Below are 27,969 nucleotides of genomic sequence, written 5' to 3' on the forward strand. Positions count from 1 at the left end.
GGCCGGGAGGGGGACCGGGTGGCAGCCGGGAGCACGGTGCCAGCACGGTGGGGCCCGGGTGTCCCCGGTGCGCTGGGGACGGGCAGGAGGAAGGGAACGGCTCCAGCAGCGGCCACCTGGGTCCCATCACCGAGTTTTCGGGGATGTTTGCTGCCTCAGCCCGTGCCCTCCATCCCCCCACTCACCACCAGCCTTTCAGGATACCCCAAACCCCCAGCACACGACACCAAACCCTACCCAGCACCCCAGGAAACCTGCTTTTGTCTCCCGAGCCAAAAACCTGCCGGTGCCAGCGGTGCCACCCCCGGCACGTCCCCGTCCCTGTCCCCGTCCCTGTCCCCATCCCACGGGGCCGGCTCCCCGAGCCTTGCGCCACGGCCGCGCTGCCCCAACCCCACAGGAAGCCTCCTTCCAGCCCGGCTGGTCTTTCAGGTCTCGCCCTGGTGGCGTAAATTAAAAAAAAATAAAAATAAAAATAAAAAAGCTCACGGCTCCGGCCCCCCCCCCCAGGGTCCTGTGCGCTCCCCGTCCCTGCCCTCGGCAGCGGGGGCTATCGCGGCGCTGCAGCAGCCTCCTCGCCGCGGCCACTGCTGCCCTGGGGGAGATAGCATCTATCGGGGAGCCCCAGCATCACAGCCCGGCCCCGGCTCCCTCCAGGAAAGCCCCGGCCTCAGTTTTGGAGAAAAGTGGCACAAAGTGGCAGGGCTCGGAGCTGGGGAGCTCTCCGTGCTTGGGGAGAGGCTGGGAGGCACGAGCTGGAGCCGGGGGAGAGCAGAGCTTCTGGAGGTGTAAAAGGGAAGGAAAAAGGGGAAAAAAATAATAATAAAAATAAGAGTAAAGTCACCAGGCTTGGGGATCAGAGCCAGCCCTGCCTTCGGGACAGTGCCAAGGTCCTGAGGGTTGCTGTGCGCTCCTACTGGGGCGCACCGGTGCCAGCAGCACGTGGACTCTGCTCTCCCCATCCCCGTCCCCGTGTCCCCGGGTTGGGGGCACCCTGCCGAGGTGCCGGGACCCCCAGGGCCGTGCTGGCAGCCCCCAAGTGTCCCCACCAGGCTCCAGGGGGCTCCCTGCTCCCCGGGGAAGCGGCGAGGCCGAGGTTTGGCTGTGCAGGATCCGACCTCAGGACGCCCGTCTCACCTTTCACATCGGGAATAATTCCCCCGCCGTGCCCTGCCCCGAGCTCCCTGCGGGATGTGGGGAGGGCCCAGGGCTGCCCCCGGTCCCGGGGGAGGGCAGCGGGGGCTGCCAGGAGCACGGGGGGGGGCCTCCAGCCGGGACGTCCCCACGGCAGGAGGGGGACGTGGGAGCGCTGCCAGCTCCCCCCGCGGCGACTTTTGCCTCTGCCATCCCCGCTGCCACCCCAATAACCCTGCCCCGGTGCCAGGGGGGGCTGAGCAGGGCCTGAAATAACCCAAAAACCCACCTGGGGAGGGGTCACTGATAATAGAGGCTGGAGGGAGGGACGGGGCGAGCGGCCGTGCCCGGGCAGGACGGTGCCTGGAGCTCCAGGGCCCCCTCCATGCCCCAGTTCTTCACCACCACCACATCCCTCCTGGGGCTGCTGCCCCACAAACGCCCCCAACCACCCCCCGACCCCTCACCAGGGGCTTGATCCGGGCACCAAAACCCCACAGAAATCCGCAGGGAGCCCAGATCCGGCCCCCACCGTCCCCGGAAGCTTTGGCCACCACCGATACTTTAACACAGCTCGGGCTGCTCGGAGACACGGAGCACCTGCAGCCCGACAGCCCCGGGGAGCACCGGCACTCCCAGGGCAGGATTTGGCCCCGGCACCGTCCAAAAATTCCCCTCTCCGAGCGCAGCCCCCGAGCCGCTCACCCCCCAGCTCCGTGTTGGGCATTCCGGGAGCGGGGCGGCCCCGTGGGCACAGCTCCCGGGGTTCTCCCCCACCCTCAACCCCCTTCCTTGACCCCATTTCCCCCTCCGGACCCCCTCTGACAGCAGCACAGAGCCCCCCCCAAGCATAAACCTGCCACGGGACGACCTCGGGCACTGCTCAAAGGGGGAACAACCGCGGGGGCTGCGCGGCTCCTTCCCTGCCCCGGGTGCCATATAACGAAACCCAAGGGGCTGGGGGTGCTGAGCCTCGGCGGGGGGCACGGGGACGCCCCCCCAGCGCTGTCCCCATGCCCCCCCCAGCTCCCTCCCCAGTCAAAACACGGCGTTACGCAAGCGGCCGCCTTCCTCCGCGCGCGCGGGGCCGGGGAGAGGAGGGTGAGGGGGGGACAAGCACCCCCTGAGCCCCCCCCTAACCCCACAAAAACACTCAACCTCACCCCCAGCCCCACAAACAGGGGGAAAAGGGGGGGGTTTGGTGGCGGCGGGGAGGGGGGGGCCCACGGGCAGAGCCGAGCTCCCGGATGTTGGCGAGCGCAACTTGGCCGCGCGCCCCAGCCCCGCGATCGCACCGCGGGGACGCGGCGCTGCCCAGGGCGTTGGGGGCCAAAAAGGGGGGGCTGCAGCGAGCCAGGAGCCACGGGCTGGCCCCCCACAGCGCCTCCTCCTCCTCCTCTTCCTCCTCCTTCTCCTCCTGCCCCCCCCAAAAAGCCCCGTCGGGAGCAGGGCAAAGTCTTTGTTCGGGCCTTACCGGAGCGCGACGGCCGCCGCTCGTCCTCACGCCGCCATCCGCGGGTGGCCCCCCAGGACCCCCAGGAGGCCGGGGCGGCGAGCGCGGCCCCTGCAGAAAAAAAGGGGGGAAAAAAATAAAGTTGTGTTGGGTTTCGGCCGGGGGTTGGCAGGAGATGGTTCCCCTTCCTGGCCCGCGGCCACCCCCACGTCACGGCCGGGCCGCGCTCGTTAAAGGCGCACGGCACAAAAAGCTGCTGGCGGGGCACGGGGAGGGAAGGGGGCAAACGAAGCCCCCTGCCCCACGGGGGGATGCCCTGTGGGGCTGTAGGATGGGGGCAGCGTTTTGGACAGGCCCTGGGGGTGCTCGGCAAGAGGGCGCTGGGGTCCTGCAGCGACCCCAAGACCTGGGGGTTTGGGGTTTAAAGCACGGAGAGGGGTAAAAGTGATCTGAAAACCTCTCCCCTAAATCCAGCCTCCAGGAGAGGCAGTGGGGTAAAGAAAAAGGTGTGAGCCTGCGTCGTGCTGAGCACTGGGGCAAGGCAAGCTGCACGACCCCGCGACCCCACAAATTTTGGGGTCCCGGAGCTCCAGGCTGGGCCCGGGGCCTCTGCTCCTGGCCCTGGGCACCCCCGAGCTCCGGTCCCCAGCCCACCCCACAGCATCCCCATGTGCTGTGGGGGATCGCGGTTTGGGGAATTCCACCCCAAACTGCTCCCTGCTGGGATCCCGTGGCTTCAGGGGGATGGGGACAACGGGGAGGGGTCCCCCTGGATGCGGGGGGGGAACACCCAGGGCTGTCCCCACTGCCTGGCCTTTATCAGAGCTTAGCAGGGCGGGTTCCCTGGGGGGATCCAGGCTGATTTCTCCCAATTTTTTCCTTTCCTGTGCCTTTTTTCCTCTTTCCTGTGCCGGATGGAGGTGAGGCTGACCTCATGGAGCCCCTGGGGCCTTGCTGGGGGCAGGACCAGTGCCTGCATGCCCCAGGTGCTGGGATGGGGTCAAGATCATGGCCCCACAGTGGCATTTGCAGCCCCCCCAGCACCTCTATGGGCACCCCCCTGACCCATGGGCTCACCTATAGAGCCCCAGAGGCATTTTAGGGCTGGAACAGCCCTCCAGGACCACCCCCACCCACCCCCCTACCACCCATGTCCCCACCAAGCCCTGTCCCCAAGCACCACGTCCAACCTCTCCTTGAACACCCCCAGGGACGGGGACTCCCCCACCTCCCTGGGCAACCCGTCCCAAGGCCTGACCGCTCTTGCTGAGCAGAAATGTCTCCTCATTGCCAACCTGAGCCTCCCCTGGCACAACTCGAGGCCGTTCCCTCTGCTCCTGGCCCTGCTTCCCTGTGAGCAGAGGCCGCCCCCCCCCCAGCTCCCCACCCCTTCCTGTCAGGGAGCAGCAGCGAGGCCCCCCTCTCCTCTCCCCCTCCACCCCGCCTCTGCAGGCCCCGCCCCTCTGTACGCCCCTCCCCTCCCTTTAGGCCCCGCCCCCTTCTCTTACCGCCGATTCAAACCGCCGCTCCCGCCCCGCCTCGCGCCGCCATTGGCTGCCGCCTTGCCGTGACGTCACGCACGTCACGTGGGCGGGAGGGCGCGCGGCTGTGGGGCACGGGGGGGGGCGCAAAGTCTCGGAGCGGGGCGCGGGTCTCGCGAGAGTTGCGGGGCGCGCGGCGGGGGGAGGGGCGGTTGCCAGGGAGACGGAGGGGGGAGGGGAGGGGCCGCGGGGGGGGGCGCCGGTGGGAACCGGGGGGACACGGGGGGGACACGGGGACACGCGTGGGGTCGTGGGGGGTCTTTTGGGGCACCGGGGGGGGGCACAGGGACATTGGGAGACTTTTGGGACACGGGGGGGGCACTGGGACACTCGTGGGGGGACATGTTGGGGGCATGGGGTCACGCGTGGGGTCGTGGGGGGGTCTTTTGGGGCACGGGGGGGGCATGGGGACACGCGTGGGGTTACTGGGGACATGTTTGGGGCACGGGGGGGGCACTAGGGACATGCATGGGGTCATGGGGGGACAAGTTTGGGGCACCGGGGGGGGCACGGGGACATGCGTGGGGTCGTGGGGGGCCTTTGGGGGCACGGGGGGGGATATGGGGACACGCGTGGGGTCACTGGGGACATGTTTGGGGCATGGGGGGGCACTGGGACACTCATGGGGTTGTGGGGGGACAAATTTGGGGCACGGGGGAGCACTGGGACATGCGTGGGGTTGTGGGGGGATCTTTTGGGGCACGGGGGGGATATGGGGACACGCGTGGGGTCATTGGGGGACAAGCTTGGTGTACTGGGGACACTCGTGGGGTCGGGGGGGGACAAATTTGGGGCACCGGGGGGGGCACTGGGACATTGGGAGACTTCTGGGGCACGGAAGGGGCATGGGGGGGGGGCACGGGGACGCGCGTGGGGTCGTGGGGGAGTCTTTTGGGGCACGGGGGGGGATATGGGGACACGCGTGGGGTCATGGGGGGGCAAGTTTGGAGTACTGGGGACACTTGTGCCGTCGCGGGGGGGGTCTTTTGGGGCACGGGGGGATATGGGGACACACGTGGGGTCATTGGGGGACAAGTTGGGGACACGGGGGGGGCACAGGGATACACGTGGGGGCATTGGGAGACTTTTTGGGCACGGGGGGGCACTAGGGACATGCATGGGGGTGTGGGGGGACAAATTTGGGGCACCGGAGGGGGACACGGGGATATTGGGAGACTTCTGGGGCACGGGGGTGGCACTGGGACACTCGTGGGGTCATGGGGGGGACAAGTTTGGGGCACGGGGACACGCGTGGGGCCACTGGGGACATGCGTGGGGTCGTGGTGGGCCTTTGGGGGCACGGGGGGGGGGATGTGGGGACACGCGTGGGGTCAGTGGGGACATGTTTGGGGCATGGGGTGGCACTGGGACACTCGTGGGGTTGTGGGGGGACAAATTTGGGGCACGGGGGGCACTGGGACATGTGTGGGGTCGTGGGGGGGGTCTTTTGGGGCACGGGGGGATATGGGGACACGTGTGGGGTCATTGGGGGACAAGTTGGGGGCACGGGGGGGGCACAGGGACACGCGTGGGGGCATTGGGAGACTTTTGGGGCATGGGGGGGCACAATGGACATGCATGGGGGTGTGGGGGGACAAATTTGGGGCACCAGGGGGGGACACGGGGACATTGGGAGACTTCTGGAGCACGGGGGGGGGGCACTGGAACACTCGTGAGGTCGTGGGGGGACAAGTTTGGGGCATGGGGACACGCGTGGGGCCATTGGGGACATGTTAGGGACACCGGGGGGGGGAACGGGGACATGCGTGGGGTCGTGGGGGGGCTTTTGGGGCACGGGGGGAAAATGGGGAGATGCATGGGGTCATGGGGGGACAAGTTTGGGGCACTGGGGGGGGGCACAGGGACATTGGGAGACTTCTGGGGCACAGGGGGGGGGCACGGAGACACACGTGGGGTCATTGGGGGACAAGTTTAGGGCACAGGGACACACATAGTGTCAGGGGGGCTCCTGTGGGGTCCCAAGGGGACACTTGGGTGTCCGGGGGGGTCTCTTGGGGTACGTGGCCACATGTGGGGCAGGAGCAGGGGCTGCCAGGGGGCTGTGAGTTATGGGGGGGTGTTGGGGACACGGGGGAGATTCAGGGTGCAGTGACCCCCCCGTGTGCCCCACAGCTGCCTGGTCGGGGTCCCCACAGCCATGCCGTGCCCCCCGCTGCCCCCCGAGCTCACGCCCCCCCTGGACTTCTCCTTCCAGCCCCTGCAGTCCCTGGACGGTGGGTGGGGGGCCGGGAAGGGGGACGGGTATAGGGACGGGTGGGGGGGTACTGGCAGGGGTATGGGACAGGTACTGGGTACGGGTAGGGGTACAGACACGGGTATGGGTACGGGCAGGGGAAGGGGTACAGGTATGGGTAGAGGTAGGGGCAGGGGTATGGGTATGAGCAAGGGTATGGGCACGGGAAGGGGTACAGGTGGGTATGGGTACAGGTATAGGAACGGGGTAAGGGTAGAAGTATGGGTACAGGCAGGGGTATGGGTATGGGTACAGGTACGGGTACAGACATGGGGTGTGGGTACAGGTACTGGGTACAGGGGTACAGGTACACGCACAGACAGGACTATGGGTACAGGAAGGGGTATGGGTATGGGTATGGGTATGGGTACAGACGGGTATGGTGCAGGTATTGGGTACGGGTATAGGTACAGGCACGTGTACAGACACGAGTATGGGCACGGGAAGGGGTACGGGTACAGGTATGGGAAGGGGCATGGGTATGGGTACAGGTATGGGAAGGGGGATGTGTATGGGTACAGGTACAGGCAGGAGTATAGGTACGGGTATGGGTACAGGAGTATGTGTATGGGTACAGGTATGGGTACAAGTGCAGGTATGGGCAGGGGTAGGGGTACAGGTATGGGTACAGGCAGGGGAAGGGGTAAGTGTATGGGTACGGGTATGGGGAATGGGTACGGGTACAGGGACAGGCAGGGGTGTGAATATATGGACATATACCCCAATATGGGTACGGGTAGGGGCAGGGATATGGGTACAGACATGGGTAGGGGCAGAGGCGTGTGTATGGGCAGGGGGCACCCCCTCACCCCCCCCTCACCCCACACCCCCAGATCTCCACCCCACAGGCCGCCCCTCTCCCAGCCGAGGGCTGCGCCTGGCCTATGTGGGGCTGGGGGATCTGTGGGGGCTGCCCCCCACCCTACAGCGCCTGCTGGCAGCCCCCACGCAGCTGCGCTGGCTCGACCTCTCCTTCAACCGCCTGGCCACCATCGACCCGGTGCGTGGGGACGGGAAAACACCCCCGGGGGAGGGTTGTGGGGGCAGATCCTGACCCCTTTTTACCCCCCACCCCATATTTTGGGGAAGGTGCTGGGCACGCTGCAGGGGCTGCAGAGCCTGAGCCTGCACGGGAACAACGTCGGGCGCCTGGACGAGGTGGACAAACTGCGGGCACTGCGGGCACTGCGCCGCCTGACGCTGCACGGGAACCCCATGGAGGAGGAGCAGGGATACAGGTAACGGGCTGGGGGGTGGGAAATAGGGCCGGGACCCCCACCCCGATCCACAAAGCCATCCCACTGAGCCCCCCCTGCCCGCAGGCGTTACGTGCTGGCGCTGCTGCCCTGGCTGCGCCGCCTGGATTTCAGTGCTGTCACCCGGCAGGAGCGCGGCGAGGCGGCCGCACGCAGCCGGCCCCGGGGCAGGGGGGCTCCCCCGTGAGCTGGGGATAAGGTGGGGAGGGGGCTGCAGGCATCGCAGCCCCCCCCTTTCCACCCCCAGGAGCCCAGCACCGCGGCGTTGTGCTCACCCCGAAACTGGGGGGGCACCTCCGGAGCCTCGCGGCCTCCTGGAGCCACCCGCAGGGATGTGCCCCCCCCTCCAGACCCCATTTGTGACCCCAATACATTTTTTTGCCCCCCCCTGCAGTGCTGTGGTGACTCTGAGTACGAGGGCGTTTGGAGAAAACCAGCAGCCCCCACCCGAGCAGCGGTGCGGGGAGGGGTGGGAGCCCCAGTGGGGGACTGGTGCTGCCAACTGGGAGCACTGGGCGGGGCGGAGGCGCAGAGCAAACCCCAAAAGCAGAGCACATGGGGGGGGGGCGAAGGGAAACCAGCAGGAGGATGGGGAAGGGGAAAAAAAGAAGCATAAAACGCAGGGGGCACGGCCCCAGCCCCCCCCTGCCACGCGCCCCCAGCTCCGGCACGGGGCAGAGAAGAGAGGAGGCAGCCCTGGGTGAAGGTGTTTATCTACGGTGGCGAGAGAATAATAATTAAAAAACAAAACCGAGACCCAAACATGTAAAAATGAGGGAAGGGGGGGGCTGAAAGCCACCGGGACCCGCAGGAGCCCGGCTGCAGCCCACCCTCCCCAGCAGGAGCGGCACCACGGCCCCCCCCCCCGGCACCGGGACCCCCGCCGTGGGCCTCGGGGTGCAGTGGGGCCGTGGGGGGACGCAGCCCCCTCCCCACTGCCCCCCCCAAACAGCGGGGACGAAGCCTTGGGGGTGGCGGTGATCGGTCGGAACCGGGCGTCTGTACAAGGTCTGTCGGGGCGAGGTGCCGCGGGGGGAGGAAATAAAGCCAAAAAAGAGGGAAAACCAAACCAAAAAACCCAAACCCCCAGGCGGTGGAGCGGTGGTGTCGCGGGGCGGGCTCAGGGGATGCCAAACTGTACAACCAGTTCTTCTTTCGCATCCACACGGATCTGAGAGAGGGCGCTGAAGGCGTAGGCGGCTATCCGGGACACCTGGGGGGACAGGGGGCACCGGGGGAAAATTGGGGGGGGGAAAGAAATGGGGGGGAGGTGGAGGAGGGAAAAAGAAATGGGGAGATGGAGGAGGGAAAGAAATGGGGAGAGGTGGAAAAGGGACAAAGAAATGGGGAGGGATTGGAAAGGGAAAAATGGGGAAGGATGGAGGAGGGATAAAGAAAGGGAGAGAGATGGAGAAGGGAAAGAAATGGGGAGAGATGGAGAAGGGGAAAAAAGGGGAGAGATGGAAAAGGGAAATATAAAGGGAGAGAGATGGAGAAGGGAAAGAAAGGGAGAGATGGAAAAGAAATGAAGAGATGGAGAGGAGGAAAAAATGGAGAGATGGAGAAGGGAAAGAAATGGGAAAGAAATGGGGAGAGATGGAAAAGGGAAATATAAAGGGAGAGAGATGGAAAAGGGAAAAAAATGGGGAGAGATGGAGAAGGGAAAAAGAAATGGGGAGAGATGGAAAAGGGAAAAAAAGGGGAAGGGTGGAAAAGGGAAAAAATGGGAAAGAAATGGGAGAGATGGAAAAGGGAAAAATAAAGGGAGAGATGGAAGAGGGAAAAATAAAGGGAGAGATGGAAGAGGGAAAAATAAAGGGAGAGATGGGGAGAGTTGGAAAAGGGAAATATAAAGGGAGAGAGATGGAGAAAGGAAAAAATGGGGAGAGATGGAAAAAGGGGAAAGAAAGGGAGAGAGATGGAGGAGGGAAAGAAAGGGAGAGATGGAAAAGAAACGAAGAGATGGAGAAGGGGAAAAAATGGAGAGATGGAGAAGGGAAAGAAATGGGAAAGAAATGGGGAGAGATGGAAAAGGGAAATATAAAGGGAGAGAGATGGAAAAGGGAAAAAAATGGGGAGAGATGGAGAAGGGAAAAAGAAATGGGGAGAGGTGGAAAAAGGGGGAAAAAAAGGAGAGATGGAAAAGAAATGAAGAGATGGAGAAGGGGAAAAAATGAAGAGATGGAGGAGGAGGCCCCATCCCCGCTGCCCCCCCAGGAGCGGGGTGCACGGGACGGGTTGCTGGGAGCTGTGGGGCTGGGAGCGGGGTCTGTATGGCCACAGGGCTCCCGGGGAGAGGACCAATGTCCTGGTGCCAACCCAGTCCAGCCGGAGGTGGCCCCGAGCTGCCACCAGCACGGCCACACCGTGAAGCTGCCACCTCAGGACCCGCACCCACCCGGGGGGGGGGTCTCCCCCCCTCGCCCCCTCACCTGCTGCAGGTCTGCGAAGGGCACGGGGTCGCTGGCGAGCACCTGGTGGGGCTGGTTGGTCAGCGAGGGCAGCAGCGGGAGCTTCTTCCAGTGCGTCAGGTTGGTGCTCAGCATGGCCAGGCGCGTGCTGCGGGCGGGGAGGGGCTCACAGAAACCCCCCCCCAAAAAAGGACGAGGCCACCGGCACCCCCAGCAGCACCCCGAGGGGCTTCCAGCCTCCCCCCCCCAATATATGGGGCAGGGTCTCACCTGTACTGCCTGGCCCTGTCCATGTACTCGTGCTGCTCCATCCCCTGCGAGTCCGCTGCCGACACGTCGATGATGTTGCTGCAGGGACAGGAGACAGCGAGGGCTCGCCCCGAGCCCCCCCAGGTGCTGGCAGCACCCCCTGGGACCGGGGAGGGGGGGACACACAGCTCCTGAGCCAGCAGAGCTGGGGCTGGAGGAGCCACTGAGGCAGGATGAGGGGCAGAGGGTGGAGCCTGGCAGGGGGGAGGCTTCGGGAAGAAATTGGGAAGAAATTGGGAAGAAATTGGGAAGAAATTGGGAAGAAATTGGGAAGAAATTCTGCCCGCTGAGGGTGCTGAGGGCCTGGCCCAGGCTGCCCAGAGGGGCTGGGGGTGCCCCCACTGCCTGTCACCAAGTCCTAAGCCATGTCCCCGCTGCTCCTCAACGCCTCCAGGGATGGGGGCACCCCCGGGCTGCCCCTCCCAGGGCCTGGGTGCCAGAAATTCTTCCTCTCACCCAGCCCAAACCTCCCCTGGAGCAACCTGAGGGCGCTGCCTCGCGCCCTATCACTGAGATAAGGGACCGGCTCCTCCTCACAGGACTTGTGTCCCAGGCCCTTCCCCAGCTTCGGAGCCCTTCTCTGGCCACGCTCCAGGGCCTCGATGTCCTTCTGGGAGTGAGGGGCCCAAAACTGAACCCAGCACTTGAGGGGCGGCCTCAGCAGAGCAGAGCCCAGGGGGACGAGCACCTCCCTGGCCCTGCTGGCTCACTCCAGGCTGACCCCTACGGATCCCGTTGTAGGAGCAGCTCCGGGGGCTCCCCCTCGGCTCTGCCCCCCCCCCGAGCCGTGCAGCCAGCCCCCGCAGCGCCACGGCTCGGGGCTTACATGGCGGTTTTGGCGAGGATGGAGGACAGCATGGCCTGCTCGTCGGTGCGCGCTGCCGGCAGGCTGTGGTAGCTCTGCTCCGCGCCGTTCAGCACCTTGCTGGGGGGGCTGGCCGCCGGCTCCAGCAGCCGCTTCGTCTCCTCTTCCTGGGGGAAAAAGCAACGGGGATGGGGGGGGGGGAAAGGATGAAAATCAGCCCCAGCAGCCCCCAGCTCCCGTTTTGCTCTGCCCAAACCCTGCAGAGACCCCCAGGCACCTCCAGCTCCCTCCAGCACCCGGGGGGGGCTGGTACCGGGGGGCTCCCAGCAGGACCAGGGGGGCTGCAGCCCCCCCACAGGCAGGGCAGCGGCTCCGGGCCCCCGGGGGGGGCCAAAATAACAACGGGGGAAGCAAAGCGAGGACTGGGGGTGGGGGGCGGTGACCGGGGGGGCCCAAACCCAACCGGGACGGGGGCGGCGAGCACCGGGGGGCACCGAGGGGACACCGGGGGGGCCCCGCGGCCTGGTTGGGGCCTGCACCGGGGGCCTGGGGGCGCAGCCGGGGCCTGCCCCCCCCCCACACACATAGGCCCAGAACTCACGGGCGGGGCCCCGGGAGCCGCTGAGGGGCGTTCGGGGGGCTCGGGCCCGGCCCCGGCCTCCCCCCGGTCCCTCCCGGTGCCCCGCGGGCCCCCCCCCCGCACCTGGTCGGAGGCCTCGGCCTCGCTGCTGTAGCAGCAGCCCATGGCGAGCCGCAGCAGGGCCCGGCCGCCCGCGCCCCGCCCGCCGCCGCCACTGCCGCCGCCGCTTCCGGTCCCGTGACCCAGCATTCCGCCCCGCCGTCACGTGGGCCGTTGGGAGCCAATGGGGAGAGGGGGAGAGGGAGCCGCTCCCCGCCCAGGCGCGGGGCGGTGGGGGGGGTCACGTGAGGGGCAGCCAATCAGGGAAAGGGAGGTGGACACGCCCCCTCGCGGATGGGGGGGGTGGGCGCGTGAGGGCTCGGTCACGTGGGGGCGGGGTGGGGGCGGGGCCTCGAGCGCGGGGGGCGGGGCTACCGGGCACCAGTGACACCAGTGACCCCAGGGCTCCCAGCCCAGTGCTCCCAGTGCTCCCAGTGCCCCCATCCCAGTGCTCCCAGTGACCCCAGTGCTCCCATCCCAGTGCCCCAGTTCCTCCCAGTAGCCCCGCTGCTCCCAGTGCTCCCAGTTCCCCCAGTGCCCCATTGCCCCCACCTCTCCCTTTGCCCCAGTACTCCCAGTTCTCCCAGTGTCCCCAGTTCCCTCAATGCCCCCAGTGTTCCCAGTATCCCCAGCTCCCCCAGTACCCCCCACAGCTCCCAGTGTTCCCAGTATCCCCAGTTCCCCCAGTACTGTTAGTTCCCCCAGTGCCCCCAGCAATCCCAGTGCCCCCAGTATGCCCAGTTCCCCCACTGCCACCAGTTCTCTCAACGCCCCCAGTATGCCCAGTAACCCCCAGTACCCCCCCATTGCTCCCAGTGCCCCAGTTCTCTCAATGCCCCCAGTGTTCCCAGTATCCCCAGCTCCCCCAGTGCCCCCCACTGCTCCCCGTACCCCCCATTGCCCCCAGTGCCCCCCAGTACTCCCCCCCCAGGCCCCCCCTCGTGGCCACCTCCTGCTCTTTGGGGGGGGGCTGCAGAGGGGGTCCTGCCTGCCCTGACATGGGGGCAGGGGGTGGGCTGCTGCCCCCCATTTTGGGGTTAAACAACCCCGGATTGGGGCAGGGCACATCCAGGAGGGGTGGGTGCAGACACCCGGGGCACCGGTGGCCCCAATATCCAGCGTCTGTCCCCAAAATCCAGCGTCCTTCCCCCAAAATCCAGCATCCATCCCCTAAAATCCAGCACACCCCCCAAAATCCAATATCCATCCCCCAAAACCTGCATCTGCTCCCAAAATCCACTGTCCATCCCCCCCAAATCCAATGTTCATCCCCCAAATTCAGCATCCACCCCCCCAAATTTGACGTCCATCCCCCAAATCCAGCATCTAACCCAAAAATCCAACGTCCATCCCCCAAAACCTGCACCCGCCCCCAAAATCCAGTGTCCATCCCCCCTAAATCCAGCGTCCATCCCCCAAATTCTGCATCCATCCCCAAAATCCAGCATCCATCCCCCCAAATCCAGTGTCCATCCCCCAAATCCAACTCCCACTCCCCAAAATCCATCATCCATCCCCAAAATCCAGTATGCAACCCAAAAATCCAGTGTCCATCCCCCAAAATCCATTGTCCATCCCCTAAAATCCAGCACCTATCCCCAAAACCCACATCCGCCCCCAAAATCCAACGTCCATCCCCAAAATCCAGCATCCACCCCCAAAAATCCAGTATCCAACCCCAAAACCCAGCACCCATCCCCTAAAATCCCACATCCATCCCCCAAAACCCAGCACCCATCCCCAAAACCCGACATTCATCCCCCCAAAATCCATCCCCCACCCCGTGCCCGCAGCCCCCCAGCCCCAGTCCCGGTGCCCCCAGCCCCAGCACTGGGATCCCAGTCCCAGCGCCCACCCCGCAGCCCCTGGCCCAGGCCTCCCAGCCCCCCCCCACCCCATAACCCCGTCCCCCGTCCCCGCTGGGCCCCATAACCGTAACCGGAGCCGCTGCGGCGAGGCGACGGCATCAATAATTGAGTGGGGAGCACGGGGGGGGGACATTGGGGGCTCGGGGACGCTCTGAGCGCCGGGACAGGTGGGAGCCCCCCGCTGCGGGCAGCGAGACCCCAAGAGCCCCCCCAGTTGGGTATAGGGGCAGGGGGCATGGAGGGGGATGAGGGGTGTGGGGTTGGGGCTGGGGGAGCCCCCGAGTTGGGTATTGGGGGCAGGGGGTGAGGTGGGGGGCATGGAGGGGGCTGTGGGGTGTGGGGTTGGGGCTGGGGGAGCCCCCAGAAGACCCCGAGTTGGGTACAGGGGTGGGGGGCGAGGGGCAGGGGGCATGGAGGGGTCTATGGGGTGTGGGGTTGGGGCTGGGGGAGTCCCAAGAGCCCCCGAGTTGGGTACAGGGGTGGGGGGTGAGGGGCAGGGGACACGGAGGGGGTTGTGGGGTGTGGGGTTGCGGCTGGGGGAGCCCCCGAGAGTCCCTCTTTTGGGTACAGGGGCAGGGGGCAAGGGGCGGGGGGAATGGAGGGGGCTGTGGGGTCCAGGGTTGGGGCTGGGGGAGCCCTGAGAGCCCCCATGTTGGGTACGGGGTCAGGGGGTGAGGTGGGGGCATGGAGGGGCTGTGGGGTTCAGGGTTGGGGCTGGGGGTGCCCCAAAGAGTCCCCGAGTTGGGTATAGGGGCAGGGGGCACGGAGGGGGCTGTGGGGTGTGGGGTTGGGGCTGGGGGAGCCCCCGGGTTGGGTATTGGGGGCAGGGGGTGAGGTGGGGGGCATTGAGGGGGCTGTGGGGTGCATGGAGGGGGATGAGGGGTGCAGGGTTGAGGCTGGGGGAGTCCCCAGGAGACCCCATGTTGGGTACAGGGTCGGGGGGGGAGGCAGGGGTCATAGAGGGGGTTGTGGGGTCCAGGGTTAGGGTTAGGGGAGTCCCAAAGGGTCCCTGAGTTGGGTACAGGGGCAGGGGGCACGGAGGGGGATGAGGGGTGTGGGGTTGGGGCTGGGGGAGTCCCCAGGAGACCACGAGTTGGGTACGGGGTCAGGGGGCATGGAGGGGGCTGTGGGGTGCATGGAGGGGTTGTGGGGTTGGGGCTGGGAGAGTCCCTGAAAGTCCCTGTTTTGGGTACAGGGTTGGGGGATGAGGGGTAAGGGGTATGGAGGGGCTGTGGGGTCCAGGGATGGGGCTGGGGGAGCCCCCAGAAGACCCCATGTTGGGTACAGGGTCAGGGGGCAAGGGGCATGGAGGGGGCTGTGGGGTACGGGGTTGGGGCTGTGGGGTGGGGGGAAGCCCCCAAGAGACCCCGTGTTGGTTATAGGGGGCGGGGAGTGAGGTGGGGGGCATGGAGGGGGCTGTGGGGTCCAGGGTTGGGTCTGGGGGTGCCCCAAAGGGTCCCCGAGTTGGGTACAGGGTTGGGGGGCACGGAGGGGGATGAGGGGTGTGGGGTTGGGGCTGGGGGAGCCCCTGAGAGTCCCTGTTTTGGGTACAGGGTTGGGGGGCGAGGGGCAGGGGGCATGGAGGGGCTGTGGGGTCCAGGGTTGGGGCTGGGGGAGCCCCGAGAGCCCCCGAGTTGGGTACAGGGGTGGGGGGACACGGAGGGGGCTGTGGGGTGTGTGGGGGCTGTGGGGTACTGGGGGGGGGGCTGCATGTTGCAGGGTGTGGGGTGTGCACTGTGGGGTGCTGGTTTTGGGGTGTAGGGGCAGCAGAACCCGTGTCTGTCCACGCAGCCATACGGGGTGCTGGTTTTGGGGTGCAGGTTTTGGGGTGCAGGGGGCCAGCAGAGCTGCTGCCTGTCTGTCCATCTGTCCGTCCCCTCCAGCCCTTGGAGACCCCCCCCCAAGACCCGAGCACCCCGGGGTGCACCCCACATGCCCCGAGGGGGGTCCCAAAACCACACTTGGAGGGCCCAAAACCACACCAGGGGGTCCCAAACCCACACCAGGAGATCCCAAACCCACACCAGGGGGATCCCAAAACCACACCAGGAAACCCCAAAACCACACCAGGGGGTCCCAAACCCACACCAGGGGGTCCCAAAACCACACCAGGGGATCCCAAAACCACACCAGGAGGTCCCAAAACCACTCTGAGGGATCCCAAAACCACACCAGGCCACATCAGGAGATCCCATACCCACACCAGGGGGATCCCAAAACCACACCTGGAGGGCCCAAAACCACTCCTGTAGATCCCAAAACCACACCAGGAGATCCCAAACCCACACCAGGGGGATCCCAAAACCACGCTGGGGGGGTCCCAAAACCACACCAGGAAACCCCAAAACCACACCAGGGGACCCCAAAACCACACCAGGGGGTCCCAAACCCACACCAGGGGGTCCCAAACCCACACCAGGGGGTCCCAAACCCACACCAGGGGGTCCCAAACCCACACCAGGGGGTCCCAAAACCACTCCAGGAGATCCCAAAACCACTCTGGGGGATCCCAAAACCACACCAGGGGGTCCCAAAACCACACCAGGCCACACCAGGGGATCCCAAAACCACACTAGGGGACCCCAAAACCACACCAGGGGACCCCAAACCCACACCAGGAGATCCCCAAACCACACCAGGCCACACCAGGACATCCCAAAACCACACCAGGGGGTCCCAAAACCACACCAAGAGGTCCCAAACCCACACCAGGGGATCCCAAACCCACACCAGGGCGTTCCCAAACCCCAACTGGTTTGGGGACAGAGCTGAAACCCACCGCCCACCCCTCTCCCCAGGCCATGGTGTCCGCGGTGCTGGCCCTGGCCTTCGTGCCCCTGCTGCTGACGCTGCTGCTGCGCTACCGGCACCTCCTGGCGCTGCTGCTGCGCGCGGTGCTGCTGGGCTGGCTGCGGGACCGCCTGAGCGGGGTGCCCCGCGAGCAGCGCGCCTTCCAGTACCTGCTGGCCAACGCCGTCCCCGGAGACCCCCGCCACGTCCTGAGCACCTTCGACCGCTGGAGCCAGCGCTGCGAGCACCTCAGCTGCGTGGGGCCGGTCAAAGGTGAGCGGGAGAGGGTGGCCGGGGTGCATTTGGCACGGCCGCGGTGTTGTTAGAGTGGTTTTGGCACTGCTGGCACAACCCCAGCAGAATTTGGCACGGAATTTTGGCACAGCTGTGGCACTTTCGGGACAGCCACCGTGCCGTTTCAAAGCCCCCCGGCACTATTGGCACAGTCACAGTGCTGCCAGCCAAGCCGTGGCACTTTTGGCACAGCCACGGCACTATTCCAAAGCCACAGCACGTTCAGCACAGCCATGGCACTGTTGGCACAGCCACTGTGCTATTTGAAAGCCACGGCACTTCTGGCACAGCCACGGGGCTATTTCAAAGCCGTGGCACTGCCGGCACAGCCCTGGCCCCTATTTCGGGGCCACAGAATATTTGGCACAGCTGTGGCGCTTGTGGCAAAGCCACGGTGCTACAAACACAAGCAGGGCACTGCTGACACAATTGTGGCAGTATTTCAAGGCCACGGCACGTTTGGCACAGCCGTGGCACTTTTGGCACAGCCACAGCACTGCTGGCAGAGCCGTGGCACTATTTCAAAGCCACAGCATGGTCAGCACAGCCGTGGCACTTTTGGCACAGCCACGGTGCTCTTTCAAAGCCGTGGCAATGTGGGCACAGCCGTGGCACTGCCAGCTAAGCTGGGGTTGTGCTGGCAGCTGTGGCACTGCCAGCACAACCCCGACGCGATTTCAAAGCCACGGCACGTTTGGCACAGCCGTGGCACTTCTGGCACAGCCACAGTGCTATTGCAAAGCCGTGGCACTGCTGGCACAACTGTGGCACAATTCCAGAGCCACAGCACATTTGGCACAGCTGTGGCACTATTGGCACAGCCATGGCACTGCCGGCATAGCCAGGGCACTATTTCAGAGCCGTGGCACTTTTGGCACAGCTGTGGCACTGCCCACACAGCCATGGCACATTTGGCACAGCCGTGGCACTGCTGGCACAGCCACAGTGCTCTTTCAAAGCCGTGGCACCATTGGCACAGCTGTGGCACTGCCCACATAACCATGGCACTATTTCAAAGCCACAGCACGTCTGGCACAGCCGTGGCACTTTTGGCACAGCCACGGTGCTATTGCAAAGCCACGGCAGTATTAGCACACCCGTGGCACTATTTCAAAGCCACGGCACATTTCGCACATCCGTAGCACCGCGGCTGTGCCAAAAGTGCCATTTCAAAGCCACGGCATTGTGGCACACCCGCGGCACTGCCCGCAAAGCCACGGTGCCATTTCAAAGCCACGGCACGTTTGGCACTTCCGCGGCACTGCCAGCACAGCCACGGTGCCATTTCAAAGCCGTGGCCCTGCCCGCCGAGCCGTGGCACTTTGGGCAGAGCCACGGCGAGCCCCCCACCAGCACAGGGGGCTCTGAGTGCCGCGCCGTGCCGTGCCAGGCCAGCTGCTGGAGCGGCTGCTGTGCGAGCGGGCGCCACGCACCGTGCTGGAGCTGGGCACCTACTGCGGCTACGGCACCGTGCTGATGGCCAACGCCATGCCCCCCGGTGCCCGCCTCTACACCGTGGAGCCCGACCCCCGGCACGCCGCCGTGGCCGAGAAGGTGATCCGCCTGGCCGGCTTCGACGAGGAGAAGGTGAGCAGCAGGGCGGGGGGAGCCCCCGGCGTTCACAGGGGTTGGTGAGGAAGCTGAGGGTCCTTCCTCATCCTCTCCGTGCAGGTGGAGCTGATCGTGGGCCCCTCGGCCGAGGTGATCCCGCGGCTGCGGGAGCGGCACGGGCTGCAGCGAGCCGATTTCGTCTTCATGGACCACTGGAAGCGCTGCTACCTGCGGGACCTGCGGCTGCTGGAGGAGCACGGGCTGCTGGCCGAGGGGGCCACGGTGCTGGCCGACAACGTGGTCTTCCCCGGGGCGCCGCGTTTCCTGCAGTACGCCCGGAGCTGCGGCCGCTACCGCTGCCGGGTGCACCGAGCCAGCCTGGAGTACTGCCCCGCCATCCCCGACGGCGTGGCCGAGCTGCGTTACCTCGGCCCGCGTTGAGACGGCACCGGGGAGGGCCCTGGGGCTGCAGGAAGGGGGGACAGCACAGGTAGGGAGGGGTTGTGAGCACCCGAAGCAGATTTGGGTCTGTTTCCTAAAAAAAAAGAGTGTTTATTACAAAAGTGCTGCGTTGCTCTGGTGCCCCCACCCTGCTGTGAGTGGTGCTGTGTGCCCGTCGGTGCCACCGGGGTCCTCAGCCCTGCCGGGGGGCTCCGTGCCCGGCCCCCTGTGGGATGCAGCAGCAGCAGGAGCAGCCCCCAGCCCCAGGGCGGGCAGTGGGGCAGGAGCTGCCCCCCCCAAGTCTCTCCAGGTCGGTCGGGACGCGGTGGTTTCAGATCATCCACTGGTCTTGATCCTGCTCGGCCCCCTCCATGTCCACCTGGGGAGGGAAGGGGAGGAATGTGGGGCACACACACGGGCAGAATGAGGCAGGGATTGGGGGCAGGGTGGGAACACGGGCAGCTGCTCCCCGGGACGAGCAGAGCAGCGGGGAGGAATCCTTCCTCTGAGGGTGCTGAGGCCGGGCCCAGGCTGCCCCCAGGAGCTGGGGACAGCCTGGGCACGGGGGGGGGCTGGGTGGGATTTAGGGCCGCTCACCTCGTTGATCTCCCCATCGTCGGGGGACTCGTTGTAGTCGTTCATCTCATCCATATCTTGCATGTCCTCGTCGTCCTCGGAGTCCTCCTCGCTGTCCTCATCATCCTCATCATCCTCCTCCTCCTCCTCGTCGTAGTGCTGCGGGTGTCCCGGCGCTCAGGGCGCTGCGGTGCCGCGCCCCACCACACCCCACAGCCCCCCACCCGTCACAGCGGGGCGTCCAACAGCCCAGCCCCCACTGCCATCACCCCAAACCCACCCCAGGCTCCCGCTGCACCCCCCCGTGGGGTGACAACGGCCCCGTGGCACGGCTGCACCCACCTCGGAGGCCGGCTTCCCGATGGGCACCAGGTTGTTGTCCTTCTCTGCGATGCTCTGCAGCTGGTGAGGGAGAAGAGGGGGGGTCAACGTGAGGGAGGGAGACCCCCGCCACGAAACACACACAAAGCAAGGCGCCCCCACAGCCCCTGTCCCCAGAAATGTCCCCAGAAAGTGACCCAGGAAGGGACCGGGCAGCTGGGGACAGCCTGAAGCTGTCACAGAAGCCACGAGGCCACTGGGGACACATCCCCTGGACGCAGCGCTCAGCCCAGCACAGGGGGACTGGGCTGGCTGGGGGTGTCCCCGTGCCCTGCTGGCATCGAGGGATGGAATCAGTCTGCCCCTAACGAGGCCTCTGCTGGGCAGGACGGGCACAGCTGCTGGGGGTAATTAGAGCTCAATTAAAACACCCAGCGCCTCGGAGGCAGCGGGACGCTGAACATCTCCCAGGTGTTTTGTTGCTTTTAAGCTGAGTAAAGTGACTTAATTTGCTTAGGGTAATTTAATCACCGAGTCACTTGCTTCGTTTTAATCAATTTAACGGTGTCTCCCCCCTTATTCCCGTGGGCCGTGGCACCGCACCGGCAGCACGGGGCACTCGCAGGGCACCAGCACAACAGCCACCCGCCCTCTGGGGGGGGTTAATTAACGACTGGCTAATTAAGCAGCCCCGTTTTGGCACCGCTCTGCCCCTGCAGGCCCCGGCGGCTGCTGGAGCCCCCGCGGAGGAGCCCCCAGCCCCTCTCTGGGCACCCGCCCGGCACAGCAGTGCTGCCTGGGGCCCAGAGGGCACCTCCCGGGCTCCAGGCTGGGCCCGGGGCCTCTGCTCCTGGGCCTGGGCACCCCCCGAGCAGGCCCCGGCCGCCACAGGGGGGTCTGGGCGGGCCGCCCCCCGGCCCCAGCCCCGCACCCAGGCCTGGTGCTGCTGCTCCTGCTGCTGCAGCTCGCCCTCGTCCCCGCAGGGCCGGTCCAGGTTGAACCACAGCGGCTCCGTCAGGCGCGGCAGCAGCGACGGGAACAGCGTGGACATGGCGCCGCCCTGCCCGGCCCGCCGCCCGCCCGGAAATGCCGCCCCGACCCGGAAGCACTTCTGTGTATACGGGGAGGTGAAGGGGGGGCGTGTCCCGGTGCGGCGCATGCGCAGAGCGCCGCTCGCCATCGCGCGGGGAGGGGGGAGCGCCGCGAGGCCACGCCCACGGGGCGCAGAAGGCGGGAGGGGGGCGTGGCCTGCACTCAGGGGGCGCGGCCTGTACACAGGGGGCGTGGTCTAGACTCTAGAGGGCGTGGCCAAGCCGTGATTGACAGCTGGAGCGCGGGGAGCCGCATGCCGCGGGGGGGACAGCACCGGGGGGGGCGGGGGGCAGGGGGACCCCCCCAAAACGGGACCCCCCCGGGCACTGGGACCCCCCCGGGGCTCTTGGGACCCCCCACACACATTGGGACCCCCCCCCAGGCACCAGGACCCCCCCGGGGCTCTCGGGACCCCCCCCCACAGGCACTGGGACCCCCTGGGGCTCTTGGGACCCCCCCACACAATCACCAGGACCCCCCCCCATGCAGCAGGAGCCCCCATGTGGCTCCCGGGACCCCCCCAGGGCTTTTGGGACCCCCCCCACACACACACCAGAACCCCCCCGGGCTCTTGGGACCCCCCTCCCTGACGCACCAGGACCCCCCCGGTCACTGTGACCCCCCCCCAGGGCTCTTGGAAGCCCCCCCCCAGGCACCAGGACCCCCCCCAGTGCTCACTGGACCCCCCCTACACACACCAGGACCCCCACCCCCGGGCTCTTGGGACCCCCCCCAGGCACCAGGACCCCCCCAGGGCTCTTGGGAGCCCCCCTACACACAACAGGACCCCACCCCAGACACCAGGACCACCCCTGGGCACTTGGGACCCCCCTCCCTGATGCACCAGGAACCCCCCAGCCACTGTGACCCCCCCCCGGGCTCTTGGAAGCCCCCCCCAGGCACCAGGACCCCCCCAGGGCTCTTGGGACCCCCCTACACACAACAGGACCCCCCCCCCGGGCACTTGGGACCCCCCCCACAGGCACCAGGACCCCCTTGGGGCTCCCTGGACCCCCCCTACACACACCAGGACCCCCCCCAGGGCTCTCAGGACCCCTCCCCGGGGACCTCAAGACTCCCACGCACCCCAGGACCCCCCCACGGGGCTCTCAGGACCCCCCCCACCCCAATACCCCCCCACCCCAATGCCACCACCCTGCCACCGCCACACCCCAATGGGGTCACCGGGGTCACCGCCGCGCCGGGAGGGGTCAAAGGAGGTCACGGGGCGGAGGGGGGGGGGGGGGGCAAATCCTTCCCACTCCCCCCCCGTGCCTGGCACCAACCCGTGGCCAAGGGTCGTGCCGTGCCACCACGTGTGGCTCGGGGACTTTGTCCCCGCAGCGGGGCCGTGGGGACAGGGACATCGCCCCGCTGCCGTCCCGGTGTCCCCGGTGGGTGTCCCCGGTGGGTGTCCCCGGTGGGTGTCCCCGGTGTCCCCCCCCCCCCATGGTGATGGTGGCCCCCTGGGCCCTGCTGGCGCTGCTGGCGCTGGCGTGGGCGCAGGACTCGCTGCTCAACGTCTGCATGGACGCCACGCACCACAAGAGCCGCCCCGGCCCCGAGGGGCTCCTCTACGGCCAGGTGAGCTCGGCACCCCCCCCCCCCACGGTGCCCCCCCGGTGCCACCACGGACCCCCCCCAGTGCCATCCCAGACCCCCTCGGTGCCAACCCAGAGCCCCCCGGTGCCATCCCGGACCCCCTTGGTACCCTCAGTGCCCCCTCAGTGCCATCCTGCCCCCCCTTGGTGCCCCCCCGGTGCCATCCCGGACCCCCTCGGTACCCTTGGTGCCCCCGTGGTGTCACCCTGGCCCCTCTTGGTACCCTCCTGAACTCTCTCGGTGCCATCCTGGACCCCCTCAGTGCCCCCTCGGTGCACTCCCGGACCCCCTCGGTGCCATTCCTGCCCCCCTTGGTACCTTCCTGGACCCCCTCAGTGCCCCCCCAGTGCCATCCTGGCCCCCCCCAGTGCCATCCAAGATCCCCTCGGTGCCATCCCAGACCCCCTCGGTACCCTCAGTGTCCCCTTGGTGCCCTTCTGGACCCCTCCCGGTGCCATCCCAGACCCTCTTGGTGTCATCCCGGACCCCCTTGGTACCCTCAGTGCCCCCTCGGTGCCCTCCCAGACCCCCTCAGTGCCATCCTGGCCCCCCTCAGTACCCTCCTGGACCCCCTTGGTACCCCCTCAGTGCCATCCCAGACCCCCTCAGTGTGATCCTGGACCCCCTTGGTACCCTCAGTGCCCCCTCAGTGCCATCCCACCCCCCCTTGGTGCCCCCTCTGTGCCGTCCTGGACCCCCCTTGGTGCCCTCCTGGACCCTCTTGGTGCCATCCCAGACCCCCCTGGTACCCTCCTGGACCCCCTTGATACCCTTGGTACCCCCTCAGTGCCATCCCAGACCCTCCTTGTGTCATCTTGGACCCCCTCGGTACCCTCCCAGACCCCCTCAGCATCCTCAGTGCCCCTTTGGTGCCCTCCTGGACCCCCTTGGTACCCTTGGTGTCCCCTTGGTGCCCTCCTGGACCCCCTTGGTGCCACCCCAGACCCCCTCGATACCCTCAGTGCCCCCTTTGTGCCATCCTGGGCCCCCCCTGGTACAATCCTGGGCCCCCTAAGTACCCTCGGTGCCCCCTCAGTACCCTCCCAGACCCCCTTGGTGCCCTCCTGGACCCCCTTGGTGCCATCCCAGACCCCCTTGGTACCCTCAGTGCCCCCTTTGTGCCATCCTGGACCCCCCCTGGTACCCTCCCAGACCCCCTCGGTGCCCTCCTGGACCCACTTTGTACCCTCGGTGCCCCCTCGGTGCCAACCTGGACCCCCTTGGTGCCATCCCGGACCCCCCCAGTACCCTCCCAGACCCCCTCAGTGCCCTCCTGTCCCCCCTCGGTGCCCCCTCGGTGCCACCCCAGCCCCCCTGGGTGCCCCCCCCGGTGGGTGCTGACCCCCCCCCCCGCAGTGCGTGCTGTGGAAGGACAACGCGTGCTGCACGGCCAACACCAGTGAGGAGGCGCACCGGGACCAGTCCTACCTCTACAACTTCAACTGGGACCACTGCGGGGCCATGCCCCCCCGCTGCAAGCGCCACTTCATCCAGGACACCTGCCTGTACGAGTGCTCGCCCAACCTGGGGCCCTGGATCGTGCAGGTGGGGGCTTGGGGGAATGGGGGGGTTTGGGGGAAATGGGGGGGTTTAGGGGAAATTGGGGGGTTTGGGGGAAATGGGGGGATTTGGGGGAAAAGGGGGGTTTGGGGGAAATGGGGGGGGTTGGGGGATGTGGGGGGGGTTGGGGGAAAAGGGGGGTTTGGGGGAAAGGGGGGGGTTGGGGGATGTGGGGGGATTTGGGGGAAATGGGGGGTTTGGGGGAAATGGGGGGATGCAGGGGAAAAGGGGGGGTTTGGGGGAAATGGGGGGGTTTGGGGGAAAAGGGGGGGTTTAGGGGAAATGGGGGGGTTTGGGGGAAATGGGGGGGGTTGGGGGAAAAGGGGGGATGCAGAGGAAAAGGGGGGGTTTGGGGGAAAAGGGGAGATTTGGGGGATGCGGGGGGATTTGGGTAGGGGGGTTCTGGGGTTGGTGCACTCAGCCCCGGGCCCCGCAGACGGACTCGAGCTGGCGCCGGGGTGGAAAAGGGGAGATTTGGGGGAAAAGGGGAGATTTGGGGGAAAATGGGGGCATTTGGAGGATGCGGGGGGATTTGGGGGATGCGGGGAGATTTGGGGAGTGGGCTTTTGGGGGGTTCTGGGGTTGATGCGCTCAGCCCCAGGTCCTGCAGCTGGACTCAAGCTGGCGCCGGGGTGGAAAAGGGGGGATCTGGGGGAAAAGGGGGGATTTGGGGTGGAAAAGGGGAGATTTGGGGTGGAAAAGGGGAGATTTGGGGGAAAAAGGGGGATTTGGGGAGAGGGGTTTTGGGGGGTTGTGGGGTCGGTGCGCTCAGCCCCAGGTCCTGCAGACGGACTCGAGCTGGCGCCGGGGTGGAAAAGGGGAGATTTGGGGGAAAAGGGGAGATTTAGGGGAAAAGAGGGGATTTGGGGGAAAAGGGGGGATTTGGGGGATGCGGGGGGATTTGGGGGAAAAGGGGGGATTTGGGGAGATGGGTTTTGGGGGGTTGTGGGGTCGGTGCGCTCAGCCCCCGGCCCCGCAGACGGACTCGAGCTGGCGCCGGGAGCGCATCCTGCACGTGCCGCTGTGCCGCGAGGACTGCGAGCAGTGGTGGGAGGACTGCCAGGACGCCCTCACCTGCAAGGTCAACTGGCACAAGGGCTGGAACTGGACCTCGGGTCAGTGGGGTCAGCGGGGTCAGCGGGGTCAGCGGGGTCAGCGGGGTCGCCGGTGGGGTCTGGGGTTCCTCAGTGCCTGGGGTGTTCCCTTGGATCCGGGCGGTGGGGCTGGGGATCGTGCTGGGGGTTGGGAGTGGGGCTGGGGTCGCTGTGGGGTTGGGGGACACCGTGGGGTTGGGGGGTCCTTTTGGGGTCGGGGGTCCCCATATGGCCGGGAGTCCCTGTGGGGTTTGGGGTCCCTTTGGGGCTGGGGGTCCTTGTGGGGCTGAGAGTCCCTGTGGGGTTGGAGGTCCCTATGGGGTTGGGGTCCCTTTGGGGTTGGGGATCCCCATATGGCCAGGAGTCCCTGTGGGGCTGGGGGTCCTTATGGGGTGGGTGTCCCTATGGGGTTGGGGGTCTCTGTGGGGGCTGGGGGTCCCTTTGGGGCTGCGCTCCTCATGGGGTTGGGGGTCTCTGTGTGGTTGGGGTCCACATGGGGCTGGGTTCCCTTTGGGGCTGGGGGTCTTTGTGGGGTTGGAGGTCCCTATGGGGTTGGGGGTCCCCATATGGCCAGGAGTCCCTTTGGGGCTGGGGGTCCTTGTGGGGTTGGGGGTCCCCGTAGGGTTGGGCATCCCCTGTGGGACTGGGGGTCCCCAAGGGGCTGAGGGTCCCTGTGGGACTGGGGGTCCCTTTGGGGCTGGGGGTCCCTGTGGGATTGGGGGTCCCCATGGGGTTGGAGGTCCCTATGGGGTTGGGTGTCCCCAAGGTGCTGGAGCTCCCTGTAGGATTGAGCATCCCCTGTGGGTCTAGGGTTTCCCACGGGGATGAGGTCCCCTTGGGGCTTTGGGGTGGGTGCCAGCGGGGTGGTCACTGTCCCCCTGTGCACCCCCCCCCCCCCCCACCCCTTCACCTCCACCTCTCCACCACCACCCGCCATGACCCCAAACCTCCCCCAACTCCCCTTGTATGACCCCAAACCGCCCCCATCTCCCCTTGTATGACCCCAAACCCCCCCGTAACCCTCCATAACCACCCCATAACCACCCTATAACCACCCGTAACCCCCCATAACCCCCCCCAGGCACCAACCAGTGACTCTCCACCACCACCCGCCATGACCCCAAACCTCCCCCATCTCCCCTTGTATGACCCCATAACCCCCCATAACCTCTCCATAACTCCCCGTAACCCCCCTATAACCCCCCTATAATCCCCCATAACCCCCCCAGGCACCAACCAGTGCCTCTCCCCCAACTCCCCTTGTATGACACCGTAACCCCCCCGTAACCCCTCCATAACCCCCCCTAACCCGCCATAACCCCCCTATAACCCCCCCTAACCTCCCCCATCTCCCCTTGTATGACCCCAAATCCCCCCATAACCCCTCCATAACCCCCCATAACCACCCTATAACCCCCCCTAACCCCCCCCAGGCACCAACCAGTGCCCGCGGGGCGCCATGTGCCAGAATTTCCAGTACATCTCTCCACCAACACCCGCCATGACCCCAAACTGCCCCCAACTCCCCTTGTATGACCCCAAACCGCCCCCATCTCCCCCTGTATGACCCCAAATCCCCCCGTAACCCCCCCATAACCCCCCCTAACCCCCCCCAGGCACCAACCAGTGCCTGCGGGGCACCATGTATCAGAAGTTCAAGTACGTCTCTCCACCAACACCCGCCATGACCCCAAACTGCCCCCAACTCCCCTTGTATGACCCCAAACCGCCCCCATCTCCCCCTGTATGACCCCAAACCCCCCCGTAACCCCCCCTATAACCCCCCCAGGCACCAACCAGTGCCCGCGGGGCGCCATGTGCCAGAAGTTCAAGTACGTCTTCCCCACGGCGGCCGCGCTGTGCGAGGAGGTCTGGTCGCACTCCTACCGCTACAGCTCCGCACGGCGCGGCAGCGGCCGCTGCATCCAGCTCTGGTTCGACCCCGTGCTGGGCAACCCCAACGTGGAGGTGGCTCGCTTCTACGCTGCCCGCGCCCCCCGCCCCGCGCCCCCCGCCACCCTGCTGCTGCTCCTCGGCCTGCTGGCGGCCCCCCCTGTGTTGTTCTGGGGGTGATTGGTTGATTTTTGGGGGGGTTTGTGGGGTTTGTGGGGTGCGTTTTGGAGAGGTCGGGAATAAAGGCGGTGCGCACAGAGGGGATCAGTGGGGGTTTTTTGGGGTTTGGGGGGGTGATGGGGGGTAATGAGGGGTGTGGGGGTGTCCCCCCCCCTGCAGTGTGTCCAAGGGGTGTGGGGGGGTTGGGAGAGGGGAATGATTTGTTAATTTTTGGGGGGGTTTGTGGGGTTTGTGGGGTGGTGCGTTTTGGAGAGGTTGGGAATAAAGGCGGTGCGCACAGAGGGCATCAGTGGGGTTTTTTTGGGGGTTGGGGGGGTGATGGGGGGTGTGGGGGGTGTGGGGGTGTCCCCCCCCCCGCAGTGTGTCCAAGGGGTGTGGGGGGGTTGGGAGAGGGGGGTGATTGGTTAATTTTTGGGGGGGTTTATGGGGTTTGTGGGGTGCGTTTTGGAGAGGTTGGGAATAAAGGCGGTGCGCCCATGGGGATCAGTGGGGGTTTTTGGGGGGTTTGGGGGGGGTAATGGGGGGTGTGGGGGGTGTGGGGGCAGCGGTGCTCGCCCTCTCCATGCGCCCTGTGGGGTCAGGGTGACCCGTGTCACCCCCGTGTCACCCCCATGTCCCCACTGTCACTCCCAACGTCCCCCAGTGTCACACTCCATGTCCCCCCCAATATACTCATGTCCCCAATGTCACCCCCATATCCTCAATGTCACCCCCGATGTCCCCCCCATGTCCCCCAGTGTCACTCCCATCCCCATGTCACTCCCCATGACCCACCCCATATCCCAATGTCACCCCCATGTCCCCCCGATGTCCCCAATGTCACACCCCATGTCCTCCCCATGTCCCCCCTCATGTCCCACTGTCA

The 27,969-nt window shown here is 66.4% G+C and overlaps 6 protein-coding genes across 9 annotated transcripts in view; 3 read left to right on the forward strand and 3 right to left on the reverse strand.

Annotated features, from left to right (window-relative positions):
- NUMA1 (nuclear mitotic apparatus protein 1) overlaps positions 1 to 2,759 on the reverse strand; it is an 18,331-nt gene extending 15,572 nt beyond the window's left edge. For both annotated transcript variants that reach the window (XM_084494055.1, XM_084494054.1), the window contains exon 1: positions 2,609 to 2,759. The gene's annotated coding sequence lies outside the window, so the exon portion shown is untranslated. The remainder of the gene's footprint in view (positions 1 to 2,608) is intronic.
- LOC311421765 (folate receptor alpha-like) lies at positions 973 to 27,181 on the forward strand. Its single transcript, XM_084494074.1, has 5 exons — positions 973 to 976; positions 22,216 to 22,359; positions 23,734 to 23,922; positions 24,917 to 25,052; positions 26,821 to 27,181. The coding sequence occupies exons 2-5, from the start codon at positions 22,225 to 22,227 to the stop codon at positions 27,102 to 27,104; spliced, it is 744 nt and encodes a 247-aa protein (XP_084350200.1). The 5' UTR covers positions 973 to 976; positions 22,216 to 22,224; the 3' UTR covers positions 27,105 to 27,181.
- On the forward strand, positions 6,228 to 8,401 carry LRRC51 (leucine rich repeat containing 51). Of its 2 annotated transcripts, XM_084514777.1 has the most exons (5): positions 6,228 to 6,362; positions 7,216 to 7,382; positions 7,472 to 7,507; positions 7,583 to 7,620; positions 7,705 to 8,401. In XM_084514777.1, the coding sequence occupies exons 1-5, from the start codon at positions 6,287 to 6,289 to the stop codon at positions 7,823 to 7,825; spliced, it is 438 nt and encodes a 145-aa protein (XP_084370903.1). In that variant the 5' UTR covers positions 6,228 to 6,286; the 3' UTR covers positions 7,826 to 8,401. The 2 variants fall into 2 exon arrangements, with proteins under 2 accessions (XP_084370903.1, XP_084370902.1); XM_084514776.1 differs by having other exon boundaries at positions 7,472 to 7,620.
- Positions 8,334 to 12,016, reverse strand: LAMTOR1 (late endosomal/lysosomal adaptor, MAPK and MTOR activator 1). The gene is made up of 5 exons (XM_084514764.1): positions 11,867 to 12,016; positions 11,185 to 11,330; positions 10,320 to 10,397; positions 10,071 to 10,197; positions 8,334 to 8,851 (listed from the first exon to the last, which is right to left on the reverse strand). Exons 1-5 carry the CDS (start codon positions 11,990 to 11,992, stop codon positions 8,759 to 8,761), a joined length of 570 nt encoding a protein of 189 aa, XP_084370890.1. The 5' UTR covers positions 11,993 to 12,016; the 3' UTR covers positions 8,334 to 8,758.
- LOC311421780 (transmembrane O-methyltransferase homolog) lies at positions 16,379 to 18,803 on the forward strand. The gene is given in 4 exon segments (XM_084494107.1): positions 16,379 to 16,773; positions 18,185 to 18,426; positions 18,428 to 18,452; positions 18,455 to 18,803. Coding segments are annotated over 4 exon segments (861 nt in total). The 5' UTR covers positions 16,379 to 16,511; the 3' UTR covers positions 18,787 to 18,803.
- Positions 18,873 to 20,774, reverse strand: ANAPC15 (anaphase promoting complex subunit 15). Of its 2 annotated transcripts, none has more exons than XM_084494086.1 (4): positions 20,615 to 20,774; positions 19,705 to 19,764; positions 19,384 to 19,521; positions 18,873 to 19,165 (listed from the first exon to the last, which is right to left on the reverse strand). In XM_084494086.1, exons 1-4 carry the CDS (start codon positions 20,732 to 20,734, stop codon positions 19,118 to 19,120), a joined length of 366 nt encoding a protein of 121 aa, XP_084350212.1. In that variant the 5' UTR covers positions 20,735 to 20,774; the 3' UTR covers positions 18,873 to 19,117. The 2 variants fall into 2 exon arrangements, with proteins under 2 accessions (XP_084350212.1, XP_084350213.1); XM_084494087.1 differs by having other exon boundaries at positions 18,873 to 19,182.
- Positions 27,182 to 27,969: the final 788 nt, after the last annotated feature.

The sequence above is a fragment of the Aythya ferina genome (assembly GCF_964211825.1).
Source record: "Aythya ferina genome assembly, chromosome: 1".
Classification (NCBI taxonomy): Eukaryota; Metazoa; Chordata; class Aves; order Anseriformes; family Anatidae; genus Aythya; species Aythya ferina.